Source organism: Anolis carolinensis, chromosome 4 (assembly GCF_035594765.1).
Source record: "Anolis carolinensis isolate JA03-04 chromosome 4, rAnoCar3.1.pri, whole genome shotgun sequence".
NCBI classification, from domain to species: Eukaryota; Metazoa; Chordata; class Lepidosauria; order Squamata; family Dactyloidae; genus Anolis; species Anolis carolinensis.
Window position 1 is genome coordinate 81803666 of NC_085844.1, and position 16574 is coordinate 81820239.

A 16574-nucleotide genomic window follows, 5' to 3' on the forward strand; every position below is an offset into this window, starting at 1 on the left:
CTATGACTGCCGATTTCTGTAAGCAATCAGAGGGACTATTGTAAATACCATTGTTCTGTTGATCTCTTGGATTCAGTAAAAGTTCCTGTGTTATTTGTTTCGCAAAGCTGAGTGGTGCATCATTCTATAGGGTGACTCTGGGCTTATAGGCACACATAAGAGCTTCTGTCCATCATCCACAATCCCCAACAGACTCTGAAGTCTGTCCTGATGCAAATACGGGATCCAAGGATAGCAGACTAGTCTACTAGTGGGTGTGAAATAAACTGACCAACACACAGAGGTGGATCTTCCAACATCTTGTGCTCTTCGGTGTCTTTCTCCTGAGGCAACTCTCTCATCCCAGTTAATTCTAAGACAGCCTTGAGTCAATGGGACCTCTCCACATGAATCTGTTGCATGAACCAATTTCATATAGTTCCAAGCTAAGGCTGAATCTCCCTATTTTAGAAGCCAAGTTGTTTGGAAGCCTTCACAAACTCAATTAATTGCTTCCTGTAAGTTTTCATGGCAGATGCATCCTTCAGTTGATGTCTTTTTCTGATCTTTCCTTTGGAAAGTGAGTAAAGGGGCCTCAAGGAGAACATTTATTCTCCAAGCTGCAATGACTAATTTTTCTTAAATTAAAAACTCAGTGCACCCCTTTTATATAAAAAACCCAACCTTTGACTTTTTATTTCATTCTCTCATTATAAAGAAGGAGACCTAGAGGCATCTAACAAATGAGTCACAGGCCCACTTATTCAAGATTGCTATAGCAACCTTCTGTGGTACAGAGGTGATTTGGGGTTTGCTTGCAGGCTTCATTTGTGTGGAAAGCCAAATCTGCCAGCAACAGCTTGAAGGGAAGGGTGAAAAAAGCCAAACATGATGAATATCCTGCTTTGCAGAGCTTTCTTTCCAAATAATAATTATTAAAGATTTACTAGAAAAGCAAGGGATAGGGGGTCAAGGAAAGGAAAATGAGAAATTTGGGGATAATAGATTAATTGTTGGTTAGTTGCATCTTTACAAATGTCTGGTATGTCACGAGAAAACAAAGAGGGTGAAGGTTGTTGAGAAATGAAGGGTCTTTTACAATATTATCATGGTTACAAGTCTTTGTCTCTATTTCTTCAATACGTAGTACATAATATATTGAGGATTCTAACCATTTTAATTTTAAGTCCATTGGTTGTATCTTCTTCTGTCTTCTCACATTTGTTGAAGTGGGAATGATTGTATATAGAGTTGTTTAAATGTAATTGAGTTATAGTGTTGCAATATGAGCTGGTGATTGCATCATGCACTGTCTGCTGTCCACTATGCGAGTGTGTAAAGTTAACTATGTATTGCATCAGACAGCAGAGGTGGTTATAAATAGCTCCCTGTGTTATCTCCTCTGCCCTCTGCTCTCTGTGCTCTCTGCCTCTTTGCACTCTGTCTGTATATATCGTCTTGAGAGTTATCCGTTTGTTAGTAAACTTTTTGTAGATAGCCAAACAGGCTTCAGCCTCTTTATTGGTGCCAGTGATTCTTCGTTGATCTTCCGCTGCATGTGTGTTTATCCAAACTGCGCGCTCTGACAACATTGTCTCCTGGTCTTCATATATTCTTTCCCCATTCTTCTTCAATTGAAATTAAACTGAATTTTTCATAGCAGATTATTTCACATTAAACTTCTTTTAAATTATTTATTATTAAGAAGGTTCTATAATTTTCATTTAGATTAGTAGGTTAGTTTTTTTTATCATTATCATGCTGCTTTTCTTTCTGTATTTCCATCAAATATATTTTCCATCTATAACTTATAGGGTCTGAAGCTCTTCTGACTTCACCATAATCTCTCAGTACGATAATATTCACACAGTCAATTTTTAAGAAGTTCTCCTGATAACTCCTGAAGGCCAGATCTCCCAGACTTCTCTTTCTTCCACTAGCCCATCTAGCCTCCTTTTATATCAATCTGTATTGCTCTCTTTTAACATACCAAATACAGACGATAAATATATATTATTTTAGGCCCCTTCCACACAGCTGAAAAAATCCCACACTATCTGCTTTGAATTGGAATATATGGCAGTATGGGCCCAGTTCAAATCAGATATTGTGGGATTTCCTGCCTTGATATTCTGGGTTATATGGCTGTGTGGAAGGGCCCTTAGTTATCAAATCCTGTCATGGTCAAGTCTATAAGAGGTTTCCATTCTTCTTGTAGATTCTGCAAATTAGTTAGCTGTAGGGCTAAAGTTAATTTGTCCATCTCTGCCATTTCAAAGACTTTTGTAATCCAGTCCTCTGTTGTTGGCGTACCTTGTTTTTAAAACCTGCTAGTTCAAATTCAAAGTTAAGTCTGTTTTGTACTGCTCAAGTTCCACAAGGTCAAGATCAATAATCAGTATTTGGTGTAATATCATAGACTTTGTATGCTTACTTAGTCTATGATATTACACCAAATACTGATTATTGATCTTGACCTTGTGGAACTTGAGCCGTATGTTCTATGCTTACTTGGAGCCTCCGGTGGCTCAGTGTGTCAAAGCGCTGAGCTGCTGAACTTGAAGACCGAAAGGTCCCAGGTTCAAATCCGGGGAGCGGAGTGAGCGCCCGCTGTTAGCTCCAGCTTCTGCCAACCTAGAAGTTCAAAAACATGCCAATGTGAGTAGATCAATAGATACTGCTCCAGCGGGAAGGTAACAGCGTACCATGCAGTCATGCCGGCCACATGACCTTGGAGGTGTTTACGGACAATGCCGGCTCTTTGGCTTAGAAATGGAGATGAGCACCAACCCCCAGAGCGGGACACGACTGGACTTAACGTCAGGGGAAACCTTTACCTTTTACTGTATGCTTACTTACGACAGATCATTTTTGGTGGTCTTTTATGTCCATACCTGGAGAAAATGAAGTGCTTCGGCTCAATAGAGATGTCACATTTTGTCCTGATTCTGTTTTGGCATATGAAGCAGCTGAAACTTTACTGTGTTGCTAAAGAAATCTATGAGTTGACCAATGCTAGCTGTTGCTTATATCAGTAGCTGGTGGCACTGGTTCAAACAGAAACGTGTTATACCTTCAAGGTGTCTTTTTATATGTATTACTAAAGTGACTAATTACATGACAATTGCAGGATTAGCTATGTTGACCATTAAGCAAAATACACAATGCCCACATTAGTGATAATCTTTATTAGGCCAACCAGAATGCTAAACACATTATATTCACTTTTAAAGCCTATTTCTTCATCTGATTACAATAGCTTAAAACCAGCCTGTATGGGAAACAAAAGCAATACTTCTGCAAGGCCTGTGGCTCTATGTCTTTGATTTTTGATGCTATCGTGGGTGTGAGTAAAAGGCCATAAAATATCAGTTCTCCATGACCGCTATTAAAACTCTTCCCTTAAGAACTTTTTGTCTTTTTGATCCTGTCTAGTCAAGCCAAAAATTCCCTCTTCTGGTAATGAACTGGTAAAGAAGATCCCATGGTGCCAGAACTGGAAATGAATTTAGTTGTGACCAGGGCCGTAGCCAGAAAAAAATTTTGGGAGGGGTTTTGAAAATTTCGGGGGGGGGGGGGGTGAACCCCTAGCGCCCCCTCCCTTGGCTACAGACATGTGAATATCTGCTTGAGATAGTGGCTGGAGGAACTCTTAATGTTTTGCATCTCATAGACTTAGCATGGGGATTTGGTTAACCAGTTAAAATTCATGAGTAAACCAGGTTTTTTTTAAAACCTGAAAAATCTGAAACTCTTCATAAAGATAGAATGATTTTGGATAGTACAGTGATGCATTTGAAAGGGAGGCTTGCTTGAAAGGATTTAGCACTTTTTCATGGATGCTTCCAATTACATCCTTCTAAGTTTTTTTTTTCATTTTGGCAACAGAAATGAGTGGGCTAAGCTTCGTGAGTTCAGGAACTCAGCTTGAGATGAATACCTGTGAATGCTTTTTAGAGGGGAAGTGGCACTGCCCTAGAAATGCTATGAAATATAAATAATTAAGCTACCACTGTATGCTCAAGATCAGCACTTTTCCCGCTTTGCCAAGGGACATGATTTGTTGGTGATTCTTGAAAAATTTGAGAACGAAAGCTTTCTGAGGACGCAAACCCTCTATGCAAATACTACTAAACTCATGGAAATTTACTTTTATGTAATGAAGCCTAATCACAAAGAACATATTATCTGATCATCTGCCTTCAAATATTTTATACTTTCAAGAAATAGCTGAATGATAGAGCCAGGGTGGTATAGCAATTTGAGCATTGGCCTAGGATTCTGAAGGCCAGGGTTTTAAACCCTGCCATGGAATACCCTGGATGGCCCTGAGCAACTCACACTCAGTTTTAGAGGAAGGCAAAGGCAAACCCAAACCCACTCTAAACAAAATTTTACTAAGAAATAGGGTTGTCATAAGTAAAAAATGACTTGAAAGCACACAATAATAACTGAAGATGCTGAAGTTGGGTTATAAAGATGTATTAGGAAGATAGACATGGCTTATGACATTATTAAAATAACATGTACAGTTTTGTTCAACACCTGTTAAGTGAAACTGATATAATAATGGCTACTAATTAGATGGCTTTAAAACGGGATGTTAATCAGTAGCTATTAGTCATGATAATAAAGCAGAACCCTTTTATTCAAGGCAGTATGCCTTTATATACATTAAAGGAGTAAAGAGACTCTGTTAGTAGGAAGGGAGATGCTTTGTCCCTCCAGCTTTTGGACTTCAGCTTCTAAATACCTCAACCAGCATGTTCTCTGGTAAGACAGTTTGAAATTGTACTTCAAAACGAAGCAAGTAAAATCTCAGAATAGCTTTCCAGGAACACTAGGAGATCTAGCTCTGTCAGCTGGAACTCTTTTTCATGTAGAACATTATGAACAGCTCTCTTACATTTTGCCCCAGTATCCTATGAGTCATACATAAGTGCAAATTGTGTTAGGAATGCAAAGTGCTTTTATTGGACATTGCACAATGGATGTATTCAGTTGATGGGGACAGAAGCACATGTCTGCATACAGAACAAGTACCAATGTGCCTAATATACATGTCTAGTCTGCAATCAGCTTGCACACACAAAAGCTATGTATGGAACACATATCAATACATAATGTAATTGAGTAACAGAGTGTGAGGAATGTGCATTTAGCTGTGATGTTTACACACTGTGCAACACTGGTATCCTGTATAGGGACTGTACGTAGGATCTTGGCCTGTGTTACAAAGTGACTCTGAAGACTTCAGTGGAGAAGCTAGACACACTTTTTGAAGTAATACTGTTCATGCATAATCCCTTGGGAAAGCATACCAAAAAGAAAGGAGTGCTATGTCAAATGGGAAAAGTAAAATCCTAATTAAATCCCCTTCTATGTACTTTTAAAAGCAGCCCAGTTTTTCCTTGGTAAGCCTGGGAGCCACTGCTTGAAGGTAAAACAAATTAGAACTCTAGAAGAACTAAATTCTATTAAACCTTGACTGAATAAATTAGTGGGATTTGTTCCCATATAATTGTATATAGCAATGATGGAGAACTACTAATGAGGTTTTCTCATCTCCAAGATGTAACATGACGAGGAATCCCCACCACCACCACCACACACACACCCTCCAGCATTCAGAATCAAAACTGGAAGTGACGAGAGGTCCAATTCTATTCTTTTTCTAGCATGCTCTTCCAACATAAAACCACTACTCCTGGAAATAAAAAATGTTGGAAGGATAGCATGGGAATAGAGAAGGGGGCTGCAGAGCAAGCACTGGGGTTCATGGGCTGCAAAAGAAGTGTTTTACGTGTACTGGACTTCAGCGTAAGTGTTTGCAGTCCTTTGAAGTCTATTGGAAAAAAATTCCTATTGAACACAGAGGAATTCACATCCAAGTAAAACATGCAGAGGATTGCTCTGCAATTACAATCCCTTCTCCTGCACCCTCCTAATTTCCAAGCCACAAAATATATGAGCAAGGATAATGAAAGTTGTGCTTCTTTTTTGGACTACAAGAACCCAGTTCTCAGGTTTAGTGCCATCACCCAAATGTAAATTAACAGGAGGCCAAAAAACCCACAAAAACCACACTTGGAAAATGTAAGTAAATATTTAGCAGTGAACCTTTTATTTTATTTTTTTGATTTCTCATTTTACAAAAGGCAATTATAAAAAATGAGCAAAGTTTTCATAATTCCTCACTAGATTTGTGAGTATAAATGAAACACACAAGTTCGCTCCTAAATCATGCACTTTCAAGCTGTTTCCAGGTCTGGAATGCACAAAGAAATTGGTTGTTTTTTAAACATTTATAAGTACTTTTCTCCTTTTGGTCAATACTTTTCTTCTCTTAATACAACATTAAACACAACCAAATCGGGAGCACAGAGCAAGATTTTCTAAGTCCTACATTCTGAACACTGATCAAGAGTGATTTCCGCATAATTACACATTGTATCTGAAACAGTGCTATCAACGAAATCCCCCCCGGGTGTTAAAATTGCTTGAATCTCTTTCATTCAATGGGAAGAACCATTTGTTACATGTAATATTACATAACATTTCTATACCAGCAGCAAAAAAACCCCATAATGTTAGAGAAGAACCATATGACACCAGGACATAGGCCAAGAATTCCTACAAGTTAAAAAAAAACACGAGGATTTGACACAGGGATGTGATTAGTGACAGCAACCCTGTATCACAGTGTAGTTCTGCCCTAACACCATTTTGTGTATGTCCCAGATTTTTAATTACTGTGGTAAATTGCAAAAAAGTATTCTGAATTTATTATGTAATACAAATTGCAAAGAAACACTGGGTGAGGTAATTATGAACGTTATCATAGCAGTTTGACTTTCAACAGACACTCATTAACTGCGGCAAGTTTCAGAATTTGACTGTAAAATGCAAGGTCCAGTTTCTGGTACTCAAAAGCTGCCTTAGTCTCAATACATATTACACGGAATGCTGCCTGACTGGCTAAGGAATTTCAAACATTGACCTCATTCCATCTGAGAGGTATTGGTCAAAGACATCCCCCCCCCCCCTCGCACCCAAAACCAAAAAACAGAAGACTGTATGTAGTTTTTGGATAAAATAATGGCAAATCATCCTATGCAAACACTTGTACAAGTGTCAATGAAATGCTCTGTATCAAATACTCTTTTTAAAAAATAAAATTGCACTTCTATCATTATGCAACATTTAGCAAGAAAAAAAGTCTGATATGCGTATTATGCCACAGATATGAAAAGCAACAAGGCAAGCAGAGACAGAGAGACACACATACAGACTACCCACAGGGCAGTGATGGCATTTGGTTGTTTTGGTCTTTGTACCAGCACTTCCTAAACCCACGGCAGAAGGGCACTTTTGGCTGGACTTAAACTGTTTTCCTGGCAGTTAAGACACGGACAATGGAACCTACACCTCCAGCTGCAAGAGCCTACAAACAGAAGATCAGAAGCCGTTATATAAGAATTATGTAGATGTCAACAAACATGTTTCATGTGCCTATTGCAAAGGGACTCAGAAAATTCAATTCCCTGAGTTAGAAACATTATCATATGGATTCACAAACATTAGCATGCATTGAGATACAAATAACTAGTGGAATGATGTTCTCTTCACTAATACCTCAAACCTATCACTCTTGTGTGTATTAATTATTCACTATGCAAATTACTACAGGTTCTAATGAAATCAGGCAAAAATTCCATGAGGTACACTATGTTCAGTAAATGACATGTATGAGTTTTGTTGAAAACCACATAGCATAGATTTGTAACTTATTTCTCTTCTTTGTGATAGTCTATCTGTCCAAGCTATCTTTACAGCAAGTACTTTAGCTCTAAAACCAGCTGCTTCAAGTTGGGTGTTTTAAGCAACGTGCAAAAACATATAGTATTCTAGCTCTAAAAACAGCTGCTGCAGAAGAGAATTGCCATAATTTTTCAAATATTGATATCTATAATTCAATTTCTCATCACTTGATTGATTACTCAGTCTTTAAGAAAAGCTGAAAGTGTACATTTTTAAAGAGGTACAACCATCACAAATAAACTGTACCTTTTCATGCCACTGCAGCAAGACAGCACTGCTGTTATCAGATGGACTTTCAAACCCTTTGTAGATGTATTTCATTAAAAGATCAACTCCATTCTTATCCAAAGACTGTACTGCCTTTTCAATATCACTGGCTTTAAAAGAGATGAGAACCTTCAAGACAATGCTTTCTGCACGATCCTAGAAAAAAATAGACAATGTTCCAAACAGAGAAGGAATTATAATAATTAAAATGCTTTTCCATCTAGAGATTTAGATTATAATCCTCTGTCCATCTTCTTGGAAGTCAGTTCTACTGAATTCAGTTCAATGTACTGGGTTGGAACACTATTATAATTTACTGCAGAAATCCAGTAAGGAACAAGATACTAATTGAACATAGCCAACTAATATATGTAGCTCAGACAGAAAAAAAAGATTTTTTCTAACTTTTAAGTCATGTCATTTTATAAATACTTCTATGCGGTCTCAAATACACCAAAATTAATTAGTATGCAGGTGACAATTTTCCAAATTAATAATATTTGATATTTTTTGTCCAGTTATGAACTTTCATATTCATACAGACCTTACTTCCATTTCAAGGGTTCAAAACAATCTGCAAGTATATTTTATACTTTTCCCTCTTTTTATTTTGCCAAAAAAAGGAGCCTGACAATTCCCCATCAGAAATGCTTGATCTGAAGGCAACCTTAAACTAGCATTCTTCATTACCCAATCCCCTGTGAGGGTAGAAAAATAGGAGGCATTCACTTCTGTTTTCAATTATCTTTCCATCCATGACCACTAGCCATACTGACTGGGGTCAATGGGAGTTGGCGTTCAAATAATCTGGAGGCACTATGTTGGGAAAGAGTACAGTGAATGGTAGGTAAGAAGAACTACTCTTTGTTTGGGCTGGATACAATAGCAAATGTCAGCTTAAATGAAGCTAATCTCTCCAGCCATATCCTTCGAGGTCATGCTAGAAGTGAAAAGTCAATGAGTCCAGGGCTCGTATATGAAATCATAATGTGAATGAGTTCTGGACTCAAGATTTAAACATTTAAGCCTTTTAAAAATTTAATAGGTAAAAGTTTATTCCTACAGATGCAGCATCTCATGTCTTTCCTTAAAACTAATAGGATTTCAATGCATTTCTGCTTTTATATTTATTTTTTCTCTTTTGTCTCCCAAAATGAAACAGTCTACAAGATTTGCAAATCATTAAGTAGGCCATAAACAAATCTGTTTATTAATTTAACTGCCTGTTTTGGACAGTTAGAATGAGGACACATTTAAGCAGGATAGTCAAACACATAGTTTGTGCAATTTAACATTAAAACAGCATGTTGCTTTTAGATTGTCCATAAAACCATATCCCACTGAACTCATAGTAATTAAGTTAACTCGTGCAAATCATTTAAAGTTTCAGAGAACCATCACAGTGAAGGTAATCAAACAGCATCTGTGTATGATTGCTGTCCATGTTGAATACAGCATAGTATTCTGGTGTTAACCCACCTTTACATGACCTAGGAGGCGTCTACAGACAATGGCGGCTCTTCGGCTTAGAAATTAAGATGAGCACACCCCCCCCCCCCGCAAGAATCAGACTCGACTAGACTTAATGTCAAGGGGAAACCTTTACCTTTAACCCACCTTTACAGATTGACTCTTGGTGTTGATGGGCGGGTTCTTTAGAGCTGCTTGTAATGCAGCTGTCATATTACCTGTAAAAAGTAGTTAAGGACAACACAGCTTGCTCACCATTACAATTAATAAGCTAGTGATATTTTACGTATTTCAAACACCAAGTTCCATTTACATGCACAGTAGTCCTTACAACACCCTGGCAATGTAGTTCTGAAGCTGAGGGAGAAGTAGTTCACCTAATGCTGCTTTATGAATTTATGGCTGATTAAGATTTAACCCAGAACTTTTCTGGCTTAAATTCACTCTTTTCTACTATAAGGTAGCACAGTATTGTCTTACGCACGCAGCAATAAGGATACCAAACAACCATATAAAACACATTATACTGATTTCAAAACAAATGAATTAGTAGCTAAACTCTTGAGGTTTATTGATGCTGGACTAGTTTTGATGTGTTAGCTTGTGACATTTTTTGTTTGTATCCTTTTTACTACTTTAAATAATCTTCCAAGTTTTAGAGTTGTCATGTATTATACCTCACTGAAATCTGAGTATGTGGAACAGGCTAGAAATATTTTAACAAATGAGTAAATTTGACCTGCCTTAATCCACTATGCATTTGCAATATGATACAGGCTCTCAATTTGTGCATTCACCAGCAGCATATTTTTCTCAGCTACTTATTCGTCTTTATAAATGGCACCCAAACATATCAAAAATATTAACGTATCAAAAACAGGCTCTAAGCAGCAAAGAAAAGTGAACCCTCATAAGAGGAAATTTAGTTAAGCTTTTGACAATGTACCACAATAATTTAATCAGCCCTGAAATGAGTTTCAGAAAAAGGATTTCTTTTTCTTCTTTTCTCTTCATTACTTCTTGATGACCATTGAAATGTGCTAGAAAGTCTCCTTATATGAAATACTGTTTCTATTTTTAAATGTGTTTATGATATCAATACCAGTTAGTTGCATTATCATAGACTAGATGCAAGTGTTTCCATAAAAGGTAAACCACTGCAGAATGCATGTACTTCCTCTACTGCTTCAGTTTGACACCAGGAAATTTTAAAGCTGTGGTCCTCTGACTCCTCCTCTCTTTCATGCCATTAGTTTTAGCACTGCATAATACATGTTTTAGGTCTGTACCAGCAAATCAGAAGAGACACTTTTGAATATTTATATGCATACCATACTGCTTGAGTCTAGGATATCCATGCTAACTATATTATGCACACTTTACTCATATACTATGAATACTTAAGTCTTCAACTTTTATTATGCCTGCACCACCTTTTCGCACTAAGAAAGGAGTGGGCCACAGTAAGGCAGAAACACTGATTTTGTTAGAGAATGGGAAAAACAAAAACCTCTCCCAAACCTCTGCAATTGAGAGATCTCAGTAAGCAGGAAAGAGTGGTTAAGGGACATATGCACAGTGTGGGTGGCCGAACACTTATTTATACCCTGCCCTTCAGCTACAAAGGTTCCCTAAACAATTACAATTAGTTAGTTCCTTGCCATCAAGCTTATATATGACCGCTCGCTTCCCATGAGATACTGGATGGAACTCTTAGAGCAGAGGGGGGGTAAGTACTATTGTTGTTCTTGTTCGCCAAGTCATTTCTGATTTATGGCAACCCCAAGGCACAGCTATCATGGGATTTTCTTGACAGAATTTGTCCAGAGGGGGATTGCCCTTGTTTTACCCCTGAGGCTGAAAGTGTGTGACCTGCCCAAGGTAAACCTGTAGTTTCTAAGATCAAATGAGTATTTGAATCCTTGTCCATACTGAAGTGAAAAAGATCAGGCTGGCCAGAACTATGTAGGGCAGTGGTTCTCAACCTGGGGTCCCCAGATGCTTTTGGCCTACAACTCCCAGAAATCCCAGTCAGTTTACCAGCTGTTAGGATTTCTGGGAGCTGAAGGCCAAAAACATCTGGGGACCCCAGGTTGAGAACCACTGATGTAGGGGAACTAAAGTCTGATTAGCAGTATCTTTCCCTATTACCTACCTATCTACAAAATCCGCATTTAGGGTTCCATATATATTTCACAATAGTTCGCCCTTGACTTCAATCTCATTTAAAGCTCTTACAGATGAACGCTTATCTTATTAATTCTGCCTTGGTTTTAAAATTAAATTAATTAAGCTACACTATAGTACCTTCGTGTTGTAAGTTATTTTTAAAATAATTTAGAAAAAATAAGTATATAGTGCAAATGTTGAAAAATTCCAAAGTAGTTATCCTGAAAAAACCTGAATAGATAGCTGCCCTCAAACACAGAAAACATCACTCAGTGGAAAAGAGATAGTAATTGTACCATTAAGGGATGCAAATATATCTATGGGCAATTTATAAATTATAACCTAACCAAAAACTTCACGTTGCAATTATGGCATATTGATCATTTTTTCTATGCTTTGTTTAATCATGGGATGACAAAACAGAAAGAGAGTTAATATTTTAGACTCTCCACACACACTCCTTCACTGCTTTCAAAAGTAATGGCAACATCAACGAAAGAGAAGAAGCAAAGGAAGTAAAAAGGTTAGATAAGGCTTTGTGTATTAAAGGTGGAGGCAGTTTAAAATCCTTGCACAGCTAAAACTACCATGTGTCAAACTAGTTTGCTCTTAAACACACACATATATAAGAGCGCACGCACACACACACACACACACACATCGTATATGGAGAGAGAGGGGGGAGAGAGAGAGGGGGAGAGAGTGTGTGTGTCAGGAAGTAAAGAAGAATAAAAAGGCAATAAAATGGCATAAAAAACAATTTTATAGAACAAAGGAAGGCAGAGGGAGTGTACGGTGGTTCTCTGGCCAATCTATAGTAGATCAGCAAGCCTGATTCCCAAGTGACTCACAACAGGAAAATTATGTCCCCAGGCTGCTGAAACAAAGAAGTCAACAGAGAAGCAGAAGGATAACGTGTTCTTTTTTAGGGTATATCCACCCTCCCGAGCCACTATTTTGTACATGGCAGGACCCCTGGCTTCAAATAAATGGAAAAATAGGTCCTGCAAGCCTTGTCTACTCACCTGTTGTGTGTGCTTTTAAATTGCCTATTCATTTATATTGATCCTTTGAATTTCATTAGGGTTTTGCTGCTGAGATTTGGGATATTTTAGAGCCAAATTATCTATTGCTGATGAAAAATAAAAACAGTGTTGACCAGAAGCAGATTTAATGCAAATAGCATCTGTTAACTGCATGTTTTATATATGTAAAATATGAGTGATTGATGGTAACCCCATGAATATGAAAGAGTTTTCTTAGGCAAGGAATACTCAGAGGTAGTTTTGCCAGTTCTTTTCTTCGAAATATAGCATATAGTTTCCCACCCAATGCAAACAAGGGCAGACGCTGCTTGGTTTTGAAAATCAGATAGTACCTTTAGGGTATTTAGGCATTAGTGGCAACCTTTTTTATTCTTAACCTTGTATTCAAAACTATGTGGGTTAAAATAGTCTCTCGGCAGTCATTTGTCAGTCTGAAGTATATGCAGAGATCTTGTGAGGTGCAGCAGGGGGGAACACATCTGAACTACTTAATGCAAATCTCAGTCCACACTTCTTTATTTTATATCCTTAGTTCTCATTTGTCTAGCATCTGTGTTAAATATAATATCAACCATAGCTTAATTATAGTATAACAGACACCATATACATATGCATACATATATATAGTATATATACACACACACACATATATACACATGCACCATAAGATACAGTATAAACATGATCTTTTGGGGTTTTATTTTACAGACAAATTATATGCATATTTATTTGCATTTCATTTCTCGTAGTTTGGGGGATTTATTCCCACATAAAGATCTCTATAATCAAAATTTAGCTGCAGCCCTCTGCAATATAATTTGAGAGTAATCCTTTACCAAGCCTTCTGATATGTGATCTTTTATAAAATCAGGCTTCAATCCTAAACAAAGAATTACTGAATGATAATGATAATGAAGCAAATATGCATATGATTCTTTTGATATTCAGAGTATTTAAATGTCACTTCAGTAAGCCTCCAAGAGTCCTGAAAGGCCACCAATACTTCCTGCCCATATTAAGATGTGGAGAGTGTTGAGGCTAAGAGACAGTAGTGTGATCTAGTCCGGAGCTTCTTAAACTTTTTCCTCTTGAGATCCCTTTTTGTTAAGAAATTTTTACATGATCCCAGGTATATATCAAATAGTTATAAATATCAAATATTTACTGGGGTGTTGTGTGATTTACAGGCTGTATAGCTGTGTTGTAGCTGCATTTTTCTTGATGTTTGTGGCACATAAAACCTCAGGAGAAAATACTGCTAGAACATGGCCATACAATCAAACAACACCCTAGTGATTCCGGCCATGACATCCTTGGACAATACAAACATTTACTGGTAATAAATTGGCATTTGTAAGGCTTGCTAAACAGGCTGACTTTCCTTTTTGTGGAGTACATCTGAAATATTTTCTGCAGGGCCCACTGTAAATGCTGCATGTTATTACTAACAATGGCCTCTTCCACACAGCTGTACTAAATCCACGTTGAACTGGATTATATGATAGTGTGGACTCAGATAACCCAGTTCAAAGCAGATATTATGGATTATCTGCCTTGATATTCTGGGTTATATGGCTGTGTGGAAGGGCCCAAAGTTGCTTCAATGGGTGGCATTCAGAAACCCTTTACTGTTGTCAAATTTTATGTGACCTCAACATTGAGCTAAGGGGGCCCTATTTGGGATCAGGATCCACAGTTTCAGAAGCATGAAGGTGTTTAAAATAAATTAGAAGGGTGCTGTGGTTTTTTACTTTTAGTGTGTTTTGATGGTTTTTAACTAGGAATTTTTAAATGCTGGTTATATTTAATCCTGTTTTAATGTTAGTATATTTGTATAGTTTACATTGTTATGCTAATGCTTTTGTTAAGCTGCTTTGAGTCCCCTTCAAAAAGTGGGATATAAATATAAATATAATAACAACAACAACAACAATAACCAGTGGTCTAGCCCAAAACCCATGGAGTTAATGAGCAAAAACAAACCTTGCTAGATTGATTAAAGACCCTAGTCTTGGACCCCTTCTACACTGCCATATAACATCCAGATGATCTGCTTTGAACTGAATTATCTGGCAGTGTTGACTCAGATAATCCGGTTCAAAGCAGATAATGTGGATTATCTTTTTAGATAATCTGGATTATATGCCAGTGTAGAAGAGGCCTAAGTAAATGATGCTGGTACTCACATTAGCATCCATTCGTATACCTATAAAAGAAGCAAGATGGGGGTCAATGTTCCCACAGTAAGAATTATACACACACACACACAATAAACTTTATTTATAACCTACCCCCTCGCAAAAAAAACCTTGGGGCAGCTTACAACAAATAAATATAAAACCAAGCAAGAATAAAAACGTAATACATAACAAAATCATAAAAAACAGCAAAGTAATCTAACAACATTATAATAAAATACACAGATTAAATTTGGCAGGATTTAAAAACATATTGTGCACCAGGGCAAAACCAGTTCAACCCAGTCTGTACAACTATAAAAGCCACCATCATAATATGTTATAGTTAATCATTTTTGAGTTCCTGCTTCCACATCCATGTTTCCAACTCCTTCCTGGAGGTAGCTAGAGAGGGGGCCTGTTTGATTTATTTGGGCATTACAGAGCCAGGGAGCCACCACTGAGAAGGTCCTTTCCCACATTCCCACCAGTCGTGCTCGTGAGGGTGGTGGGACTGTGAGAAGGGCTTCCCCAGAGGGCCTTAGGGTCCAAATGGGTTCCACCCCTCTATGAAATTTCCTTCCAATTCCCAATTTTATGGCAGTGCACACTGTGGGCCCTTCCACACAGCCCCATATCCCAGAATATCAAGACAGAAAATCCCACATCTGCTTTTAACTGGGCTATCTGAGTCCACACTTCCAAACAGCCATAAAACCCAGAATATCAAAGCAGAGAATACACAATATCTCCTTTGAACTGGATTATATGGCTATGTAGACTAGGGGCCCATCCACACCGCCATATAACCCAGAATAGCAAGGCAGGAAATCCCACAATGTCTGCTTTGAACTGGAATATATGACAATGTGAACTCAGATAACCCAGTTCAAAGCAGCTATTGTGGGATTTCCTGCCTTGCTATTCTGGGTTTTATGGCTGTGTGGAAAGGCCCCCAGAATATGAAGGAAGATAATCCCTGCTTTGAACTGGGTTATCTGAGTCCACACTGCCATATAATCCAGTTCAATGTGGATTTTATACAGCTGTGTGAAAGGGACCTGTGAGGCCTGAAAAACCACTCAGACCTATTACTTTTGCTGTGGGGACTGGGCCTGCCCCTTTTTTTCTGTGGATGCCTCCAGTGTCCTGCCAAATGCTTACTCCCAACTTGCAGGGCGAGGAATGTGGGGGAAGCGAGGAGACTACAAAGCTCTTGTTGGGCCGGAAGTCTTATTCCTGTTGCCAGGAAAGAGGAACGACGCACCTCACCCCACCCACCTCCCGTTGCGCGCGCCGTCCGCAAGGGCCAAACCAGCAGAAGGATATTGCCTGAGGCAGGAGTCCACCTCGCCCTCGTCGGGGCCCACCTGCCCGTCGCCGCCGTCCTCCTCGTCCACGAACTTGTTCTCGTCGTACTCGTCCACGTCCACCCGGCGGAAGCGCGCGGAGGAGACGGTGTGCTTTGCCATGGCTGCGCCCCACCTCACTCACTCCCTCCCGGCAGGCAAGGAAGGAAGAAAAGCAGGCAGGAAGGAGGAGGAGGAGGAGGCGGCGCTCCTCCCTCTCTCACGTCAGGAAGGAGGAAGAGAGCCGGCGCCTCATGCGCTGCGCATGCGCAAGAGAAGCATTCGCGAGGGGGAGG

At 38.6% G+C, this 16574-nt stretch overlaps 1 protein-coding gene across 1 annotated transcript; it reads right to left on the reverse strand.

The window, feature by feature from the left end:
• Window positions 1-6080: 6080 nt before the first annotated feature.
• arpc5 (actin related protein 2/3 complex subunit 5) lies at window positions 6081-16494 on the reverse strand. Its single transcript, XM_062980726.1, has 4 exons — window positions 16258-16494; window positions 9685-9756; window positions 8047-8223; window positions 6081-7423 (listed from the first exon to the last, which is right to left on the reverse strand). The coding sequence occupies exons 1-4, from the start codon at window positions 16399-16401 to the stop codon at window positions 7361-7363; spliced, it is 456 nt and encodes a 151-aa protein (XP_062836796.1). The 5' UTR covers window positions 16402-16494; the 3' UTR covers window positions 6081-7360.
• Window positions 16495-16574: the final 80 nt, after the last annotated feature.

Bases quoted from the DNA above. Each gene is read 5' to 3' on its own strand.
- arpc5 (XM_062980726.1), bottom strand. From the start codon at position 16,401: ATGGCAAAGCACACCGTCTCCTCCGCGCGCTTCCGCCGGGTGGACGTG. The intron at 9,757-16,257 runs TATCCTTCTGCT...CTACTTTTTACA, and splicing joins TGGACTCCTGCCTCAGGCAA to GGTAATATGACAGCTGCATT. The intron at 7,424-8,046 runs GTACAGTTTATT...TTCTGTTTGTAG, and splicing joins TGCTGCAGTGGCATGAAAAG to GCTCTTGCAGCTGGAGGTGT.